Genomic DNA, 23,087 nt, shown 5'->3' on the forward strand with positions numbered 1-23,087 from the left:
ATATTTGATGCTCTTTTAACATAGCACACCTCCCAGCTCTACAAGATATTATTAGGAGCCAATGAGCCACAAAAATGACAATAATTAAAATATAGTCCCTACCGTCAATATATAAAATGATTTTAGAGTGGCTAATTAAATCTATATCAAGTTGCAAAGAAATTAAAGAGTTATTGATGGAACGCCATCAAATAATAGGGATTGTTGACGCATTGTACACTTATTTGAATGACTTTAACCAACGCCGAAGAGCCAAATTGACCTGGCCTCTTTTTAAGTTTGATAAATTAGGTGTAAACAATGATCATGACGTTATAAGTCAAACAATAATTTTTGGCCCAGATCTTTGGCTTGCATAAAATACCACTTTGATGGTGCCATTTCTTGGTCTATTGACCAAGATCCAGAGGACCGGGCCAATTTTTGGCCCATTTCTTATTTGTTTGTATTTTCTGCATTGTATTGCTGTTTTGGGTTTGTTGTTGAGGAGCTCAACTGTTTTTCGGTTTTTTGAGTCTTGTACCCTATCCTTATTTGCTTAAAAAAATTTTAAAAAAAAAAAAAAAAGTCAAACAATAATCAATTTATCCATTTTTAATGTTTCAAGATAATAATATATATTGGTACCTCTCTGTCACTATAGTTGATTTAATTGGTTGACTTCAAAAAGCTATATTTGAAGGTCATGATATCTGTGATCAATATAGCTTATTGCAAATCGATCGGTGACTGATTTTGATTTTTTCCTATGTATATATGCAAAAGTAAAAGAACATCTCAATTAAGCAAGAAGATGATGATCACAATTCACAACCGCAAATCCTTTATTAGCAAGCCGAAATTAAAGACAAAATGAAAGCCAAAAGACAATTAAGGTTTTAGTTGTATTCAGCAGAGTGTGCCAAGAGGTAGGCCTCAACCGCCCTGAAAAGACCCTCGACCTTTTCTTTGCCACCCTTAATATGCTCTGCATCCACCTCATGGTCACCTTTGGTGTGGTACTTGTTGGAGATCTTCAAGATGGATCCTCCATCAGGGGCTGCCACAATCTTTATCTCGTTACAGATCTTCTCCACTTTGTCTCCCACGGGACCACCCTCGATGACGGTGTAGCTGTATTTGAAGTTTGTGTGGTCAACCTCTTCAACCCTCTCCTTCACGTACTTGAAAGGACTGCCTGTAGGATATAGAAAATAGCACAAGTAAGTTATATGAATTATGCGTTGGAGAATATAGGATAGAAAGTAATTAAATTAACCTTCGGAAAAGGTGATCTTCTTGATTGTTCCTGGCCCTCCATTTCCTTCAACGTTTTCAACACTGCTAACAGCTTGAGGTGCAACCTTTGGGATGAGGTTATTGCCATCAAGGATAAAGGCCTTAAACAGCCTAGCTGCTGGAATAACGGAGGTGGTCTCAGCCTCGTAATTGAAAACACCCATGATGATGATGATGATGATGATCTATGGAAATGGAAGAATATGAAGAGGAGTACGTAGTAGAGGTTGGAGCTTGGTATTTATATATAAAACTGAACCTGAAAGTTACCTTTAATTTGTTGACCAACAGCAGTATAATTTGGTGGAGACGGCCAAGAAAAAAATTAAAGGAACTTGTCCCTTTACTACTACGAAGATGCCTCGTATATATCCTGTGTTCAAGTTTTGTCGCCATTGCAAAAATAAATCCTTAAGAGGGCGGGCCACCCCCAAGTACTTCTGGAGGTGGTTGGCAGGCCACCCTTCTTCCAATTAATTTCATCTCCCATCTTCTTTCTTTCTTTCGTGTATATATATATATATATATATTATCCTCAAACTACCCAATGATTGAGAATATTCCCCTCTAAACTACCAATTATAAGATCAATATATTTTTTAAACTATAAAAAAAAAATATCAATATCCCCCTAGAAGGCCGGCAAAAAGAAAAAAATTACCCTAAAAAGAAAAAAATTTCGTTTAAGATCAATATATACTTACAAAAATTGATTATTATTATTTTTAAAAAAAAAAAAAGAAAAAAAGAAAAAGGCATAGATAAAGTCCATATACTCTCCGAAAACTACTACTCAATTGAGAGTGTCTCCCAAACTATCAATTGTGATAATGTCCTCCAAAACAACCAAAGCATCAGTGCCCCCTTCAAAGCTAGCAAAAACGTAAAAAGTACCCCTATAAATTCAAAAAAAAAAATAATAATTAATTTGTTTTTTTTAAAATAGAAAATTTTAATTTTTTTAAAAGATTTTTTTTAAACAAAAATTTTTATTTTTTTAGACGAAAATTTTTATTTTATTTTTTTAAAACGAAAATTTTCATTTAAAAAAATTATAAAATAAAAATAAAAACCAACATTTTAAATTTTTATTAAAAAAAAAAATCAAAAATTTTTAATTTTTTTTCTTTAAAAAGGGATTTTTTTTTTAAAAAATGGTAACTACTTTTTTTTTTTTTTTTGTTTTGTTTTGTTTTGTTTTAAATTTTATTAACAGAAGTTCTGTGCTGGTTATTGGGAATTTGGGGGTGGATATTAACAATGTTTTGATAGTTTGGGGGGACATTGTCATAATTGAAAGTTTGAGAGAGACACTGTCAACTAGGTGATAATTTGATGGGGGTATGTGGACTTTCCAAAAACAAAATTAAAAAAAAAAACCAAAAAACAAAAAAACAAAAACAAGGGTGTCGAACCACCTCCAAATGGCTAGGGGCGGTTCAGACACCCCCTTCGGCCATATCTGCGGGTGGCCTATCCACCGCATGGTCATTAGGAGTACTTGGCCGTGTGACACACTAACATAGGGGTGGCTCACGGACCCCCCCTCCCCCACCCCCAACTAGATCTATGGGTGGGTTGGCACGCGAGCCACCTTTTTTTAAAAAAAAAATTAATTTATAATTTTTTTTTTAAAGTTTTAATTTATACATTTATATTTTTTGTTTTATTTTTTTATTTGGGGGTATTTTCGTCTATTAATGAGATTTAACATCTAAAACAGAATATTATATCCAATTTAACGAGGTTGAGTGACGGAAATAAGTTTTGGTAAGTAAATGATAGTTTGATGTGGTCGGGTGGTGAACGTGGCAGTTCATTGGGGGGAAGGTAATTACACCTTCTTCTTTTTTTTTTTCTTTTTTCTTTTATCTTCTTTTTTTTTTTTAATCCAAAAGTGAGGGGTGGCCCAACTGCCCCTATTTGGCCAGCTCAGCAGCTCCCTTGATTTTTCATTGTGTAATAAATAATACAAAAGTCATCAAAGTAGTAGATAATACTAGCAGTCAAATTCCGTTAAAACATTTGACAGTTTATGTTAGTATGTCACGTTAGCACCAATAAAATGATGACACATGTCACTCTTAATAAAAAATTATATTAATATATAAAACTAACAAATTAATTTAAAAAATAAAATAAAATAAATAGCGTCAACCACCCCTGGCAAAGGGGAGTGGCTAGCTAGGCACCCCAGAATTTTTCCCATGCAATCCATATATATTTTTTATTTTCTCCTGATATACAATACACAATACAATATTGTATTGCGTATTTTCTCCATAAATATTGGATTAATCCATAAATATTTTCTCCATTCATCAATCTTATACAATCTCATACATATATATCTCACAATACATATCAAATCCATATATACAATTTCATATCTCATAAGACATCTAAACCCAAAATGATGATATCATAAACACAAAGTGTACGTACCACATCTTAAAGAGTTAACAAAAATTGTACCATACATATGAAATAAAATATCCAAAACGATATCATAAACATAAAGTGTACCACCTTTTAAAAGGGTTCACAAAAATTGTATATTGCATATGAAATAAAATATATCAAAGAGTTCGCTTAGCATTTGGCATCAAATACGTACCCAACCTAACAGGTCAAGTATACGTACGTCACTTAACGATTACCTACAAATGATAAAACCAGAAAAAAAAAAAAAAAAAAAATTAAATTACAAACCTATATCTAACTATTTTGAAAGTGCAAACCTATATATAATTAGATTATATTACAAGTGACTAAGATATGAAGATCTACACATACTTTGTGATAATCCACAATGGTCGCCTTCTGCATCAGCTGCATGCTCATCTTCATTTGTTAATTCATTCTCACCTATATATAAATAGATGCAAATGTATATTATGCAATCATATATATGTTCTTAAGTAACATTTTTAATCATGAAAATGTAAATATAACTAATATAATGTAATTAAGGTTAATTAATTACCCGGTCGATTACCAACTGATGATCTTGCTCTCACAACACCTGGACACTTGGTGTCCTGTGGAGGACACATGTTTATGTTGCTCGTTCTTTGGCTCGCAAAATAATTTTCCATAAATTTCTGGACGTCGACATAGACAGATGTTAACATGGCAATCTGTTCATTTTGTTTGGAAATCTGTTGCTTTTGTTCATTTATACGCTCAAGTAGTGCAGGGGCTTGTGCAGTTGAGACCAATGATTTATTTGCATGTGTGCTGCCTTTGACTGGTAGATGCCCTGGTCCCATTCCTCGTAAACGGCCAGTGTATTCTGCATTCTCCATGACCTTGGCATAAGCGTCGTCAGTTGCCCAATTTATTGATCCCTGTGTTAAGCTTGAACTTACTGCAGTGTCCTGTGAACTCAGAGCCCTCATCTTCTCCTATATTTATATAGAATATGGAAAAGTGTTACACACCAAGTAATCGACTCATAAAGACTTACAATATTACAATGTTTTTGAAAAAATAAACACATGCATACACAAATTAAATATACAAGTTAATCACATACAACTTTGTCCTCAATGTCTGCATTGAGGAAACTGCCATCCTTTCTCGTGTGGGTTACATCGTAAACGACCGCCCTCGTAGGTGTTTTCGCTTTTTTTCCTCTTGAAAAAATAAAAAAAAAATACATAAAATTTATTAGTGTTACTGATATATATACTAATACAATTATATATGTTGAAAATAACATACAATCTCGTGTGCAATATGGGCAAAGCTCCTCGAGCCAGTCGAGTGTGGCATATAGCACTTGTCTCGTATTTCCTTGTTCTTTTTAGCCATATCCTACATAAATTACATTATACTTATGTTAGTCTTCATACGATTGCATCAATATGGTAAGTGACTCAAACATGACATACCTTATTCTTCTGAGTCATCCATATGCTGACGACGCTTTCCAATTCTGCTGGGTTGACTTCTTACATGGGCAGATTATGTACTCCTTATTTGTAGACTTGCTAACTGTAAATTCTACAAATGATTTGGCTCCATTCATATACTCAACCGAACTCCTAAACTTTGTCATCCAACTCTTATCCATAGCGTAACTACATTATAAAAGGTCTATAAGTTATAATGAATAAGAATTAGGTTTGTTTAATTAGACTGTTGTTGAATTACTATTATAATCTTCACATAGTTAAAGTAAGCTCAAGATGTGAGGAGTAATATATCAGATTCAGATGGCATCAGAGAAGGTATTAAATTTGTATTAAATTAGGATGGCATCAGAGAAGGTATTAAACACTGATATGGAATTCTACATTACTAGTATACTAAATTTGAATGAGAAACGATAGATTGAGGTATTAAATTTGTTTCATTAGGATGATCCATTAATGCTGAAAAATGCTAAGTGAATGATGCAAGATAGGAACACAATAAAGAAAATATGTCATTCCACACATTTCCAAGTGGCATTTTAGGGTAAGCTAAAGCTAAAGAAATTTTCCAAGTAATGTCCTTCATATCGGTGGAATACCGACATCTTCTCTTGAGGTTAAGAAAACAAACAAGATAAAAAAGGCTAAAGATTTTGAATTAAACAGACATGAAATTGCTGCAACAAGTGAAGACAGTTGTATAAACTCAAATTTTTCACTTGTTGGCCGTCCCATGGAACATGAATCTGACCTGTCTGCTATGCCTTCGAAACATCACTCTAAGATGATACATAATGGAAATGAGGATGTGGATATTTTGGGAAAACCGATGCCAAAGGCTTCGTTGAGGATGTTCTCTTTCCCAGAACATGGCCTTCTGCCTGTAGTCAGTCCTGGATGGGCGAGAGAACTAGGCATTGCTACTAGACAGATGAGATTTTCCCCCAATGGCCTTATGAAGCGGTCAATGAGAACAGGAGCAAGTTTCAAAAAGAAAAGAAAAACAGCTGCTTAAGTTCATTAAAACAAAACATAGAAGCTCTACCATCAGCTAATACGAAGAGACAAACTAATCAATTGCAAGTTTTTAAAACAAAGCGAAATATCTCAGAGAACCATCTTGCTGATATGAAAGTTAAAGAAGATGATTTGACGACTATGGGTACAATTCTACTAACTTCTGACCTTCAATATGCTCATTTGTTCTCTCTTATTAGATTATAAAAACTAATGACCCTATCTGACCAGGTGAAACTAACCCTCTGGGAATGGCCTCTGAATCACATAGCACACACCAGGTTGGCCACAATCAAAGTACTGATGCAGCCAACAAGTGCGAGAAAAATGGATATTTGGAGTCCTCAAGATTGATATGCTGCTTACTAATCATTCTCGTTAAATTACTTTCTAGTGCTTCTATTTTTCATCTATTTCTTTTTGTTTTACTCTTCTTAGTTCTCATTAATGTGCTTGACTGTGTCCTTTTTCAACATTCATCTTCGGATAATAAACGATTAAAATTTATATCAGAAGTTTCTTCATCAAATCCTTCAGGCATTCAGAGAGTGGTAGATTCTAAAAGCTTGAAAGATAACCCTGAAAGGAACATACATAAACCTGGTAGGCTTTCCTATTAGGAAATTAATTATTGTTATTATTATTATTATTATTATTATTATTATTTGTTCTCTACTTCCTTAATTCTGCATCTGAAATAACGTAGTTAAACTTATGCAGCTGAGTTGCTGGTGCAAGCACTACAAACTATGGTTGAAGACCACTATGCTGCTGCTCAAGAAAGGCTCCCTTTGGGCCCTAAAATCAAAACAACTATTACTATGGATAAGCATGTGTCCTTCTCTGAGTATATTAGTGCAATGTTACGAGCTTCGGGCTTGAATTGGGATGAATTGTCGGTGAAGTGCCATTCAACAGAGCAACTGCTAGACCGATCCTTATTTGATGAAATGAAGATGTCAAATAGCCAATTCTGTGGTGATTTTTCACTCCTGTTTGACTGTATTAATGAAGTCCTGCCCTACTCCAAATGCATTTCTTTTTGTTTTGCCCACTCATTTTTTTAATTTTCTGCTATTAATTAATTATCATGTTAATCAACTTACAATTAATGTTTCTTATACTCTTCCTTACTCTTACTGATTATTATTTGAGACACATTTTCCTTAGATTGCAAGATTGATGATTAGCTAAGAGTTAAGATATGCCTTATTTGGTTTTGACTCTAAAATAAATTTTCTTTAGGGTGGAAGAGTGAGAGGGACAGAGGGAGAGACGGTTTCTAGGAGAGAAGGTTGCATATCTTATCATCATTCTTCATCTTCTTCCCTGTCAAAATTCTTCAACAATTTCTATAACAGTCATAATTGAATGACCTCCTTTGTTCTTTAACTCCAGTATTATCACCTATTATTTCACTCCTCATTACACTTCCAAGTTCACAGTATGTTCTCATTGGTGAAAATATATATGTATCTTCATCTTCTTTCCTGTCAAAATTCTTCTTCAATTTCTATAACAGTCAAAATTGAATGATCGCCTTTGTTCTTTAGCTCATTCCTAGGTATATTCTGGACTCCAGAAGATCATCATGTTTCTTCCACAATGGTATATATACAACTTCTCCAAATAACTTACATAAGACAATTAAAATTCAAAAAAATGGCACCAATCTCGACGAGTAATTTTGGATAGTAAAGCAGACTATTCTGGCACTACCAATGAAGAGGAAAAACAAAGGAACATGTTAATAAAGGATAAGGAAAAAAAAATTTAAAAAAAAAAAAAGAAGAAGAAGAGGTATTCCGATCCACTTAATTCTGCAATAATAATTCAGTACTAAATGTTAATATGAACGAACTGCACAGTGAAATCAAAACTGAATTAAATTTGAAAGAACACTCTAGGACAACCACGGAGATTCTTCAAAATTGTGATTGCTGCATTCAACAAACCAACTACACCCTAAAAGCAGAGAAAACTTTTCTGAATTTAAAATACATAATTCTCCTAAAAATCATAATACATCAAAAATCTGATTATTAGAATCCCAAATCGACAACTTAAAGAGACAGCAGATACAAAGAAAAACAGAGACAGAGACAGAGAGAGACTCACTAGTACAGGAACGTAGAGAGAGGCAGGCCGGTTTCGACTGGAGAAGATGGCCGGTGGGTTGGCCAATCGTGCAGGTCATTGGGCGCCGGAGAAAGAGATAGGAAAATCGAGATTGAAAGAGGGGAACTGGCGCCGTAGAGAGAGATATGGATCAATATATATTGAGGGAGAGGGGAGAGGCTAGGGATCGAAAATATATATATATATCCTGATGCAGAGAGGGGGGATTGGCGGGCTGCGCGGGGAGAGGTTAGGGAAAATATATATTGAGGGAGAAATTAAGTCTTAGAGTGGGAGCTGAGGAATCAAAAGGAAAATTAAGTTCCCGCTCGCAAAAACAAAAAATATAAATATATTAAAATTTTTAAAAAAAAAAACTTACAAATTTATTTATAAAAATAAAAACTAAATACTAAAAATTAAAAAAAAATTAAAAGAGACTTCAACTAAAAAATATATAAATGCAAAATCAATTACTATGGTTGTCTAGATTAAAAATTCATCTATGTGATATAAAAAAAAAATAATACTAATTCAGAAATTATCGAGATAGGCCACAATAATAATTTAATTACTGTAATCAATTAAACTTTGTCAAAGTAGTTAACGGATTCCATTAGTGTATCATGACATCACCAATAGATACATGTCATTCTTATTTAAAAGTAAATAAATATATTAAATATATAAATTATTTTTAATATTAAAAAAAATGAGGGTGGGGGTTGGAGGAGGTGGCCAATGAGCCACCCCCAGAAATGGCCGGGAGTGGCGTGCAGCCACCCCTAGCCACCATAGGGTGGCCTGCATGCCACCCCTTAGGTGGGGGTGGCCTTTGGGCCATCCTTGATTTGGTTGGGGGTTGGGGGTGGTGCACGGCCACCCCCATGGCGTAGGGGTGGCTCACGGGCCACCCCCAGCAAAATCTAGGAGTGGCTCGACGGCCACCCCACCTGCAGAGTGGCACGCAAGCCACCCCAGGGTGGCCAAGGGTGGCCGCGCACCACCCCAATGGGTCGGGGGTGGCTACCAACCGGCAACCAACCCATATTTTTTTTTAAAAAATAAAATAAAATTAATTTGTAAATTTTATGCGTAATTATCATTTCCCCCCAATGAACTACGACCACTCGATTACCATATACCCCAATCAACTACCAACTTTACATTATGACCCCGACCATCAAATTAAACTATATCCTTTCGCTACCAAAACCCACATTCCGTCAGTCAAGGTTGTTTAGTCGGACGAGATCAACCGGCCATCACGTACGTGCGACTAGTTCATAGGTAGGGATTCGGTTGTGAGTGGGTGGGCGGTGGGTTATAATTAATGAAAAATTTCAAAAGATTTATTTGAATTAAAGATACTGTACGGGGAGAAGGAAAATATTGAAGGGAAAAGTATTAGGTGAGAGCTAAGGAATCCTAGGGAAAATTAAGCTCGAGCACTAACAAAAATAATTTCGGTCTGCCTGCTATCCAGACGCCCTTATTTAAGTGCGCCTGGCTGGCAAGCATCCCTAATTAGGGGCGCCTGCCAGCTAGGCCCCTTAATTAAGGGCGCCTAGATGGCAAGCGCCCCTAATTAAGGGCGCTTGGATAGCAAGTGTCCTGAATTAAGAGCGCTTGCAAGCCAGTCGCCCTTAATTAATGGTGCTTGCTAGCCAAGCGCACTTAATTAAGGGCGCTTGCCACCCAGGCGCTCTTAATTAAGGGCGCTTGCCAGCCAAACCCACTTAATTGAGTGCGCCTACCTGGCAGGAGCCCCTAATTAAGGGTGCCTGGATAGTAGGCGTCCCGAATTAAGGGCACTTTGATGTTCAAAATATCTACCTAAACTAATAGGTAAATAATTGTACATTTTACTTGCAAGTGCACAAGGTCAACATAGTAGTATATGGTACAAGTACAGGATCATTCTCACGATGATTGCTGAATTTATTTTTAAAAGTAATTCCTTAAGTAAAACAAAGATTGATTGGTTAAGTCATAATAATAAAAGGTAGGGCTTTGATATCCACCACTAATTATATTTAGCTAATATTACAATATGCTAATGCTTTGATCATGTTATGCATATATAATCTTTGTCAACCTAAGGGCATGGCGTATACTCCTAAGGCTATAGATTTTCCTAAGCAACGAGTTAGGCATGACGTATACTCTAAAGTTAGGCATAGCGTATACTCTAACTCTTTTTTTTTTTTTTTTTTTTTTAAGGGATTTAGCATGATGTATACTAAGTTGTTCCATGAAAAAGCATATATTCTATGAAAATCGACAAACACATGAGGCCTAGGGCATGACATATACTTCTGGTTCCCCATATTGATTAACCCAAGAATCGCAATGTGGATTCTTTAGTTACTTATGTTAAACGTAGGACACGGCCATCCAAATTGATTTAATTAGTCCATACCACTTGCATATGTTGATCAAGCACACACATATGAGGAATTCATGCAAGTAGGCATCACTCAAGTTAAATAGCACAACAAGATCATCACCAGGACGCCAATATTAAAATATTAACTAAACATAATTAGGGCTTCAATCTAGCCCTACTAATTAAATTAGCTACACATAAGATTGATGTTAAACATCTTCATAAAATAAAAGAAAAGAAAAGAATAAACCTGGGACTTGAACTTCAAGAGCTCCTCTTCTTCTCCTTACAAATTATATCTATTCTAGAGGCTTAAGGGTCTATTTATAGGTTTTAGAAGTCCTTGACAAAGTAGTAAACCTAGGGATTTCATAAGGTTTTGAGACCTATTACAATTGGGAGTTGAACCATAATATGGAAAGAGGGACATTCTGACCGCCACTTGATGTGTCTCCTGCGCACGGGTGCGATCGATCGCAGCCCGTGTGCGCTCGATCTCAGGTCTGAGATCGATCCTACTTCTGTCATGCGCTCGATCGCTCCTGGCCTGATTTGTACTGTGTCCTCTCGGGTACTGCATTCGATCAGAAGTACCCTGTGATCGATCGTAGTGTCAGGGAGATCCAATTTTTTCCATCTTTTCTCTTTGAGCCCAAATCATCTAGATTTACTTCATTTTTCTTCCAAAAGCCTGCAAAAGTATGAAAAACACAAAAATGAATTAAAATGGTCTAATTAACTAAAACCGAATGATTAAAACATGCAAGTTAATGGCAGAAAATATGAATATTTTAGCATTTATCACACTTGCGAGCCAAGCGCCCCTAATAATCAAGCGCCCTTAATTAGGGGCACTTGCCATCCAGGCGCACTTAATTAGGGGCGCCTAGCCGGCAGGCACCCATAATTAAGGGCACCTGGATAGCAGGCATCCCGAATTAAGGGCGCTTCTCAGCCAGGCGCCCTTAATTAGGGGCACTTGCTAGCCAGGCGCACTTAATTAAGGGCGTCTAGTTAGTAGTCGCCCCTAATTAAGGGCACCTGGATAGCAGGCGTCTCGAATTAAGGGTGCTTGCCTGCCAAGCGCACTTAATTAGGGGTGCCTAGCTGGCAGGCGCCCCTAACTAAGGACGCCTAAATAACAAGCGTCCCGAATTAAGGGCGCTTCCTAGCCAAGCGCAGTTGATTAACTAAATTGGGGCATGTCATATTGGAATGTGCCGACTTAAGGAGACGTTTTTCTGCGCAGGCATTGCTAATTTTATTTTGTGTCGTTTCCACAATAAAATGTCCCTATAAGGGGATGTTTTATTAAAGCACCTCTATTCCAAGCATTACTAAATCTTTTTTTTTTTTTTTTTTTTTTTTTTTTTTTTTTTGTAGTGTACAAATCACTCGGCACAACGCCAACACTACCGAGAAAGGGTAATATCTCGGGTAGAATACGTATTATAGTTACGATCTATAAAACATTAGTTTTCTGCATTAAAATAATTAGACGATTATCGCCGGGAGTACACCACCTTTTATCAACCAAACAATATTTTCAAGGTGTATTAATAGGGACAACACTTCCTTTAAATGTTTACCAAAACTGTACGTTTATTTCTGCTTGACAATTGGGCTCACATCATACTCCATTGTGAGGTTTACTTATTAAGTCGTTAGACTTACGCGGTTATTACTCTTATAAGGAGCTTGTTTCTAGAATCCAAGAGTGTTATAGTTGCCATGACAAACTTTGCTTTAAGATCTTATGTTGTTATCAGGTTTGCCTTATATTATTAGTTTCTCCAAGTCTTTAATTTGAAGATTATACTTGTACCTGTAATGATTAATAGATTTCTCATATTACTTCACCTTCGTATGCATTAACTTTGATGATGCTTAGAGGGTGATCCCCTATTCAGCCACCAATTGATTAAATTGGGGTAATTGCCAATAACCCTGGCAGGCTGGTCAATGTTAGTTTTGGTGACTTTACACTTGTGGAGCGATGATCATCCCGATTGCTAGCCTGACGCTAGGCAGAACTAAGATTGTTCTGACAGCGTATAATAACAGCAAAAACTAAGAATTGAAGATTGAAAAGGGAATTTAAGAAGAGAGAAAATAACAAATAGGGAAGTGAAAGTCCCTAAGTGCACCAAATAAGCAAACAGAGAAATATTTCTGGAAGGCTTAAAATAAATTGATAATATAAACTGAATTCTAAAAATAACTAAGACTTGATGCCTTTATATAGGCTACGCACCTCCTAAATTAACAAGGAAAAGGAAAAACCAACATAATTTGAAAATAAATCATAATAGGAAAAGGAAAACAAATCCTAATAGAAAAGGAAAGACTCAATCCTTTTTAAAAAACGAAAATATAATCCTAATGGAAAAGGGAAAACCTAATCCTTATTACAAAGGAAAATTAAAACACATGCATAATTAAAATAATAGTTTTGCGAATTTTTTCCTGCATCATAGCCCAATCAGCATCTGAGTAGGCTTAGATGGAGTTTGAAGGTGAACTAGGAAATCGGAGACCAAGCTGAATTGTGTGCTTTTGGTACCGAAGCAGGTGCTTGACAGATTGCCAATGGATGTCTATGGGATTGTGCATAAATTGAGATAGTTTGTTCACACTGAAAGAGATGTTGGTGTACGTAATATATAAATATTGGAGAGCTCCAACAGTGTTACGATATAATGTTGGGTCCTGAAACAAAGTACCTTCAAATGCAGAGAGATCCATGGAGGTGGCCATGAGGGAGGTTGCCATTTTTACCTCAGACATTTTTGTTCGCTTCAAAATATCCAAAATGTAGCGATGTTGGGATAATATAGAACATCACAAGACCAGGGGATCACTTATATATATATATTAATGATGACCTATAACAGTCGTCGCTGATAAGTATTGCATTTGGGTTTAGTTTGTTTTCCAACAAAAAATGATTTCTCAAAAAATAATTTTCATCTTTTGGCTCCTAAGAAAAATGTGTGATGGATAGTCGAAGAAGGTCGGCAACTTCCAGAGACCTCCAATTAACGTCCAACAAACTCCAGAGCTGATCTGACAGTTTGAGAATGCGAAACTCAAACTCAAAAACCGGTTTATGAAATTTAAATACAGATTTGGGTCGTCATTAATAATATAACTATTAGCGACAACTCAAAGTAGTTAGTGTTGATAAGTATTACACACAAGCCTTTTCTTTCCTTCTTTTTTTCTTCACAAAGGGTATCAGTGATCGACGATATATTTGGGTTGTCACTAATAATCGAACAATGAGCAACGACTAAAATTGTCATCATCTCTAATAGTTAGGGTATTAGTGATGACTGTTTTGAATCATCGCTAATAATATAACTATCAGTTATGACACAAATTTCTCGTCTCTGATGAATAAGAAATCAGAGATGAAGGTTTTGGGCCATCTTGACTATCAGCGATGACCCATATCAATTGTCGTTGATATGTACGGCATGTAATATTATTTTTTATTGCATGAAATGTCTTTTTACCCCTTAGGGTTTACAAATTTTATTTTTTTCACCTAAATTCCAATTTGTATCGTAGATGGTACCTCAAGTATGGCTAAACACAGAGATGATACATTGTCCATCTTCCGTCCAAAAAGTTAACATAAATCCATGTCAAACGAATAAAAAATTACCAACAGCCAAATGCCTCATTAAAAATAAAAATTAAAAATTAAAACCTAAAAAATTAAAACTATTGAAAACATTAAAAGGAGTACTTTTTGAAAAAAAAAAAAAAAAAAAAAAGAATGGTGTCTCCGGCAACCCTCATGGTCGGTCTATATAAAATTTTAATTTATTTACTTTTTATTATGAGCTAGTGACAAGTGCCGTAATTTTATTGGCTCTAATGACGTGGTACACTAACCAAATCTATCAAGTTTTTTTGAAGGAATTAGACTGCATGAATTCATATGTTATTTATGCATATGACAGGGATCTTTCAAAACATTTTGATACCACACTAAGGTTATTTGTAAATTAGGTAAAGCATAATGACTAATTTTACATTTTTTCCAAAAATTTAAGTGAAGAGAACAAATTCTCTTCCTAGAGGGGAAACACAATACTTTAAGTGTGCATGAATAACATATCGGGTCTATCAAGCATATGTATGTACTTTTTTTCTCCAAGACCAACCGTTATAACTTTTCAAGACTTCTCGTCCTATCAAGACATCCACTCATTGATACACTTTCAATTTTTATTTTTTATTTTTTTGACATGTGCGCACAAGAGGGGGGAGGGAGATTCGAACTAGTGACCTTCACTTTATTAAGTATGGTCCAAGCCGATTGAGCTACCTCTTGGGGACTGATACACTTTCAATTAATACACCCATTTAAGCTCACTTAAATTGGACTATATAATTTTTTTTTGGCTCTTTTCTTACTATTTGTATGTACTTTTTGTACTTAATTTTTTGATTTGGGCTTCTTGTTGGGGGGTCCACCCCTCTTTTTCATGTCTTAATTCATGTAACCCTTTCCTTAAAAACATAAAACAAAAATAATACAAATAATAAAATAAATTGGAAGTCAGACATCATAATCTCTTCAGTAAATTTCAATCATTCAAAACTTTGAACTTCAATGATGTTATCCTTTCCATTATTTGTATATATGCAAAAAGTAATACAACATTCAGTTTGCATTCTTCCGAGTTACAACATCGATTTCAGCAAGCAGATGAACACAACCGCAAGCTCCTTTATTAGCAAGTAAACAAAGTTTTAAAAAAAAAACATGAAAGCCACGTACAAGTTATTATTGGGCGAAGACACAAGACGATATTTAGTTGTATTCAGCAGAGTGTGCCAATAGGTAGGTCTCAACCGCCCTTAAAAGTTTCTCGGCCATTTCTTTGGCACCCTTCATCTCCTCTGCATTAATCTCATGGTCGCCTTTGGCGTGGAACTTGCTGCTGATCTTCAAGATGGATCCCCCACCAGGGGCTGCCACTATCTTCAGCTCGCTGCAGACCTTCTCCAGCTTGTCACCCAGGACATCACCCTCGATCACGGTGTAGCTATATTTGAAGTTTGTGTTGTCAACCTCATCAACCCTCTCCTTCACGTACTTGTAACGGCTGCCTGAAGGATATAGAAAATACCACAAGTTAAATGAATGATGCGATCGATGGAGAATATATATATGGATAGAATGTAATTAAATTAACCTTCGCCAAAGGTGATATTCTTGATGGTTCCAGGCCCTCCATTTCCTCCAACGTTTTCAACGCTGGTAATAGCTTGAGGTGCAACCTTTGGGATGAGCTTATCGCCATCAAGGACATAGGACTTGAACAGCCTTGCCGCTGGGATAACGGAGGGAGTCTCAACCTCGTAATTGAAAACACCCATGATGATGATGATCTAAGGAATTAAGAATATGGGAAGAGGAGTAGTAGGATTGATTGAAGTTGGTGAGTTTTTTGAGTTGGGGAGCTTGGTATTTATAGAGTATTGAGCCTGAAAGTGACCTTAATCCCTCTTTGGTGACCCAAGAAGGTAGGGATTTCACTCTCTTCTCGGATGTCAACCAGAGACAATTTGTTGGAAGAAGTTAAATTCCATTCAGCATAGCCCACCAATGTCGTAAACTTTCCTTTCGGTCTTCGTCAATACCAAGGCTTAATTTGGATTCATTTCTGTCCATCAAATTCGAAATTGGCTCCATCATATGCGTCATTCTTGACCATTAATTCTTGTGGTGTAACCACTTAGAATTTGGCAATGCTAAATTCTTTTTCCTTTTTTTGAAAACTCCATGTATCTCTTTAATGGATCTCTTCAGAGGTAGCCAAGGGTGGTGCACGAGCCAGTGCAGTAAGTCAGTACTTCAACCCGAGAGCTCTGTTCGCTGACCGTGCATAGGCTGTCCAGTCGAGATGGCTGAACAAGAAGGAAAATGTTAAGGTCACAACACAAACCCAACTCATGGCCAACTTCTCCCCTACGTGTCATTTTTTTTTTTTTTTTTTTAAAAAAAAAGTTTGAATTTTAAACCATACACATTGTCTTTTCTCCTTTCAGAATCCAAAAATCTTCTCTCAGTCCTACACTCTCCCTCCCGCACTCATCCTCTTTCTCCTCCGACGAGTTCTTCGACCACCGGCGAAGTTGTCCGTACGTCACTCTTGTCTCTCTCACCCCGGCGCAAGGTTCCATCCACTGTCTCTCTCACTCCGGCGACGTCTACGGCCACCGGTGAAGCTCCTGTCTCTCTCACTCCAGCGAAGCCGAAGGCTCTCTCTCTCCTCCACCAGTTGTAAGTAATCCCTCTCTCTTCTCCACGTGCAAAATCTAGGGCTTTTTTAACACTATTGCCTGCTAGAATAGTGTATTAGATTTCTATGTGTTTAGATTTTTGAACACTATTGGCTGTTGTTTTTTTAACATTATTGGGTACGGGTTTTTATTTCTTTTTTCGTTGCTTGAAGCTGTGTTTCTTCATGCCCTAGAAAAATAGTTTTTGGTTTGAATTTCATGGTGAAATTTCGAAGCATTGAATAATAGACCTTTGAAGAATTTCGAACATAATAGGGCTTTAGTGTATTTAGAGTTTAGATTTAGGATTTAGATTTTTGTGTATTTAGGGTTTAGATTTCTGTTCTTTGAAGAATTTTTGTTCTTGCATTGCCATCTTCTTGTAAATGAAACTGTTTATTTCATATTACTTGCTTGGATTTTTCATATGAATGGTAATGGGATTGATTATTTTGCATGCATTTGGTGTCCAAATGGCCATTTAGTATCTGCACTAGAAGATGTAGGAGGTCTGATTTAACATCCAAAGCCCTCATTGCTCTGTTCAAATCAAATTTTTAGACTTATGACACTGTTCATTGTTCCAAGGATAAACCTGTTTTATCATTTAAATTGATCAACTTACTAAAGAATTTCACAATATGTCCTTCAATTACACCAGTAATGGTTATATGTACAAAACACTTGATTAGTAGAAATAGTTGCATCAACACTGTACTACTATATAAATAATCTTATTAAAAGCTTGTTATGGTTATATTTCAAATTTGCTACATATGTAATGCTTGATGATAGTATTGATGAAGTTGGATTCTCTGCTTTTACTAAATAGTTCACTCTCTAAATTTTTTGCAACTCTTGATAGTTAAACTTGATTATGTATGTTGTACTTAATCTACTCACTTATATATTCCCTATGCCATTTTTTCTTTAGTGGATTTGCATCTGTGATAAACTTCCCCTTTTCTGCCTTTCGTAAGACCGGTTGGACGAGTCCAAGTTTTGACTAGTGTGTGATCATGCTTCATAACAGAAAATTGTAAAGAGTGTTGATAATTACTAATTGCTCAAATGTGCTCTCCTGTGTAGAACTCTGCCTTGGAGTAATATGTTGAGAGTTCTGTTTGTTTGAATTGAGGTAATGGCTGGATTGTAGCAATTAAGCTTGTGTTTGCAAGTTTGGCAACAATAATAAATTTATGAACCTCGGAAATTAACACTATATTATCAGCTTGATCTTGCTCTTTGATTATCTTTCTCAAATACTTCTCTCTCAACGTCAGTTGTTTGTGTTGTAGGTAGGAGCCCCTAGAATTTGAAATGGCATTGTTTGCAGGTGTCCCTATGCACTGGAAAATAAAGGGTTAGCATTTTTTTGCCAGTTCTTTTTAATTTTTTTAATCATTTGCTTTATTATGTTCAAATTTGCAGGTTAATGAGAGTGAGTTTGAAGACTATTTGGACAGATGGATGCTGTAATGGAGTCTGAAGACTAATACACTAATGCTGCAACGGCCTTTGATTGGATACCCATTGATAACGAGAACCACTTTTGTGGTGCATGTAATGGTGGAAAGGTGCACTATAAATGGCTGCCATGAAGATTTGTATTAGTTTTTTTAAATTTGTAATGCAAATGTTGGAGTTGTGTTGCAAATGTGTATTCCAAACATTTAATTTATAATGCAAATGTTTAATTTCGAAATGTGTACTATAAACCCATGTGATGTGAACCCTATGGGTACATTAGATAGAGTTAGCTCCCGTAGAGCATAAATCTGATATCAAAGTCCAATTTTGCTTTATGGGTCGTAAAACTTCAATAAATAGTAATTTTATTTTTTATTTTTGGTTCTGATTCAAGTAGTTAATCATATATTTAAATTAATGGTTTTCAAGTACAACATAATCAGAAAAAAAAAATTGCATTAAAAATAAACTGATTCAGAAGATGAGCATAAAAATGAGAGCAGATGCTTGAGCTCCCTTAAGTCAAAGGCTAAAAATGATTAAAATGAAGAATAATATGTGCTGTTGAAAGCCCCATGTGCAAATATTTACTATTCATTATCACTCAACAGATTATGTCATTGCATTTCAGGTGAGCAAGCATGAGAGACACTGATCATCGAGGACAACAACACCAACATCATCAACAAACAAATCTGCCACAGTCAGGCCAAGAACATGGTAACCATCGTTGCACAGCATCTTAGAGGCTGCCAGTTGGCCATGTTTTCCAATCCTTTTAAACATGCTGATTACTTACTGCGTAAGTGACAGAGGAGCTGTGGATCACTGCACCTGTTCAATTTATCCATCCTGGCTAGTACACATGACCTTTTAAACCTGAGGAAATAATTTTGGTGGATTATGGGAGGCAAGTTGTGAGACGAGTGATCATAATCTCTCTTTTTTTTTTTCTTTTTTTCTTTTTTTTCCTATTTCAGAGATTTGGGTAATGCATAAATTGTGTATAGCAGAGAAATACATTCTAGCATACATTCTAGATTTGAATCAGCCATGTCTAGTTAGCAATTAAAGGAGCAAAATTAGAAAGTATTCAAACTCACTGAGACATAAGCAACAAAAAGAAGTAGAGCAACCAAAAAACAAAGACAACTCACTCAAGTCACAGATCATCCACCATCCCAACACAACCCTTTTAAAAAATTACATGACAATTTCTCAAAAAGACAAAGTCCATGACAACTTCCCAAAAAGACAGTTACATGACAATTCCCCAAAAAAATATGCCAACATCAAAGGCATAAACTATATTAAATTTTACATGCTCTTGGACATAATGACATGTATCAGAGAGCGGATACTTGAAAGCTCATCACCAGTAATTGTAGACAAGTATTGTCGATGGTTGAGAACGACATAAACTTCATTGAAGATGGGTTGCACATGCATTACAATCATTGGGTCTGTTGCGATTATAGCATTGGTGACGCTTATCATCCAACCAAATGTGTGGGGCATATTGATATTGATACCGTAGGTTAGATGCCGCAAAAGGTGAAGCAATACTACTAGGCTCAAAGGAAGAGGATATATAGACAATATATGCTGTACATCAACCTAAATAAAAAAATTTTAAAAAAAAAAATTTTAAAAATTTTTTTTTTAAAAAAAAACTTTTTAGGCAACTGCTTTTGAATATATAACATTAATAACTAAGATAACATGATGAATTTATAAACCTGAGAGCATAGCCAGTATACAATAGACACATCACATATTCGGAAGGCTGCGCCGAAGGCTTCTTTATATTTGTGTTGGCTGATGAATTTTGACAGCCCAGACATTGGATCAACCATTGTTGCTGCCACATTGATGGAACCCTACATTATAAATTAAACAAATGAAAAATCATATTTGAGCAAATGATATGTGCACCCAAAATCTGGTAAATCGTCATATTAATCACCTGTGTTGTATGAGGCAATGAAGTTTGAGAAGTGTTGAGGTCATCTTGAGATAGGTTATGTACCTTCTTCTTTTTCCCCTTCTTGTTGACAGTGTTCTCACTTTGTTGCTTATTTCGTCTTTGGGATTTCTTACCTTGTGACTTTTTGATCACTTTTTCTATAACTGGGACCATTCGTAGGAAGCGTGGTCTCCCTTCCTTTGTAGCCTTAACAGGAGTAAGCACCTTCTCACCTTACGCCATGGTGCCCTTATTACTTAGAATTACCTCATCCCAAGTTGGAATGACTTCATCACATTGATTAGGCTCATCCAATGTTAAGGCACGGTATTTCTTCGTTAACATATCAACACTTTTCATCGCTTGCATGAAATATTTCACGTTCTTGGATGTGAGCAATGCTAATTCTTCACAATGCTTGCAAAATTCGTCATACCTCTAGGCATTGGAGTTATTAACCAACACGTCACCACTACTCTTAATCAAAACATGTTTTTGATTTATATCCTTCCTCCATCTATCAAGAATATATCTAGGTGGCAACATTGTAACCCCACTCGTAAGTAGAACATAAATGGAATGTCTGCATATGATTCCTCTTACTTTAAACAATGCACATGTATACTTTACTTCAAATTCATCGTTGTTGAAGAAAACACTAAATGTTTTGTCCATCATGCGGTTTTCATTAGTTTCAATCACTTGATACGTAGAAATTGCACCTTTACTTTTTAGAAGACAATTATTAACATTTGAACGTGGCTTAAATTCTGCTTGAACTTCTTTGAATTTTGCATTTGTGTGAACATCTTGAAACTACTTTTCTAAAGCAAAGTTCGTTACACAAGGACTCGTGCGATTATAACGATCAAAATCAGCACATGCCTCCCTCTCAACCATTTTCTTCAAAGCACTATCAAATTGATCAACAAGTTCCTTTAGTGTGGTTTGTGCAAGCACGTAATTATCAAAGAAAGAATTCATGCTTTCACTCCGCTGCATTGTAGTCATTCCCGCCCAAAACGTATCTTTCATATATGCCAGCACCTAAAAAGTCCGCCCAGAATATAACATATTCAACCATGGGTTATTCTGAAACTCATAACTCTCAATTAAACTTTTCCAAATTTCCTCAAAATCATCAACATTGGGAGAGTCATACACACATATATTTAGGGCCATCTTAATGTCATCATAATGCTTATATCCTGAACGCTTTTCGAGGACTTTTCTCATAATGTGCCATAGACAATATCTATGTCTTGTTTTTGGGAAAACTATTTCAATTGCATTTTTCATTGCTCTATCTTAATCTGTTATAATTGCACTTGGAGCTTTGTAGTTCATGCACTTCGATCATGCCTCAAACAACCAAACAAATGTGTTTGTATCTTCGTTTGACAATAGTCCTGCTCCAAAAAGTATAGATTGACCATGATGATTGACTCCTACAAAGGGAGCAAATGGCATATCATACCTATTAGTCAAGTATGTGGTGTCAAATGTAATGACATCCCCAAAATATTCATACAATGCCCTACTTTGTGCATCAGCCCAAAACACATTTCGCAACCTACTATCATCATCCATGCCTATCATATAATAGAATCTATCATTCAATTCTCACATTCTTACGAAATAATCACAAAAGGCCTGACCACCTCCTTTGCCAGGCCAAAGCTCTCTTGCCTTGTTAATAAAATTCTAACAATCTCTCTCATAAAAGGGAACAATCTCAATAAAATTCACACAAATCCTAGCATTACATTTCATTCTATTAGTTGCTAATTTGGTCTTTATACCCGTACTTCTGCTGTTTCTCACTTTGCCATCACGCATGCATGTCAGGACCATGTCATATGGATTACCATCTACATTCTTCTTAATAACTCTTTTTAATACAGCAAAACCAACTTGCATAGCATGCGCCTTATAATATGAAATAACTTCTTCATGTGAATTAAAAGTCATTGACACAACTGGTTCTTCAACTTTTTCATTCTCACCAATCATCCTTGGTTCTTCAACTTTTTCATTTCCACCGATCATCTCTATTTCTTCAAATTTTTCATCTCCATCCAACTCTTCATTCGAACTTTTATCCCCATCCACCTCTTCATCCGAACAAGTGATCCTTAAGTCATTTGGTTCTTCAACTTCTTCATCCACATCTATCAAAAAAGGATACAAAGTTAAAAGCCATCTTGGTGTGTCAAAGCAAAATTATAACCCAAACAAAAGATGAAAAGTCAAACCTATTTGAGGGCAATCTTGCTCCAAAAAATCTTCTTCATTTGGAATACGTGTATACAAAGATTCAACTTCACCCTCCTTGTCCATTTAGGTAGCCATAATGAGTAACTTTTCCACTTACATAATGTATAATTCAAAATATTATTGTATAAACAGTGTGAACTATAAAAAGCATATAAATAGTAAGAACTTAAATAGGCTTGAAAAGAAAAAAGAAAATGAACTTCATTCCAAGACCTCTCTTGAGAAAGGCAAGGATAAAGTGGTAGTTGACAAAATTTGATGAGCAAGTAGGAAAACCTTGGCAGTTAACAGAACTGCTACAGGCACTTTCAGGGACATTAGATCAATCTCTCAAGGTTTTTCTACTTGC

General features: G+C 35.8%; 2 protein-coding genes and 2 pseudogenes across 2 annotated transcripts; 1 reads left to right on the forward strand and 3 right to left on the reverse strand.

The window, feature by feature from the left end:
• Window positions 1-797: 797 nt before the first annotated feature.
• LOC132191876 (major pollen allergen Bet v 1-M/N) lies at window positions 798-1,524 on the reverse strand. Its single transcript, XM_059606999.2, has 2 exons — window positions 1,259-1,524; window positions 798-1,177 (listed from the first exon to the last, which is right to left on the reverse strand). Exons 1-2 carry the CDS (start codon window positions 1,440-1,442, stop codon window positions 879-881), a joined length of 483 nt encoding a protein of 160 aa, XP_059462982.2. The 5' UTR covers window positions 1,443-1,524; the 3' UTR covers window positions 798-878.
• On the forward strand, window positions 1,472-7,282 carry LOC148587708 (uncharacterized; annotated as a pseudogene).
• Window positions 7,283-15,338: 8,056 nt separating this feature from the next.
• LOC132191316 (major pollen allergen Cor a 1 isoforms 5, 6, 11 and 16) lies at window positions 15,339-16,161 on the reverse strand. The gene is made up of 2 exons (XM_059606269.2): window positions 15,936-16,161; window positions 15,339-15,849 (listed from the first exon to the last, which is right to left on the reverse strand). The coding sequence occupies exons 1-2, from the start codon at window positions 16,117-16,119 to the stop codon at window positions 15,551-15,553; spliced, it is 483 nt and encodes a 160-aa protein (XP_059462252.1). The 5' UTR covers window positions 16,120-16,161; the 3' UTR covers window positions 15,339-15,550.
• A 4,738-nt stretch (window positions 16,162-20,899) lies between these two features.
• LOC148587709 (protein FAR1-RELATED SEQUENCE 5-like) lies at window positions 20,900-22,510 on the reverse strand (annotated as a pseudogene).
• Between the last annotated feature and the right edge of the window lie 577 nt (window positions 22,511-23,087).

The sequence above is a fragment of the Corylus avellana genome, chromosome 2, assembly GCF_965113065.1.
Source record: "Corylus avellana chromosome 2, dhCorAvel1.hap1.2, whole genome shotgun sequence".
In the NCBI taxonomy this organism is placed as follows: domain Eukaryota; kingdom Viridiplantae; phylum Streptophyta; class Magnoliopsida; order Fagales; family Betulaceae; genus Corylus; species Corylus avellana.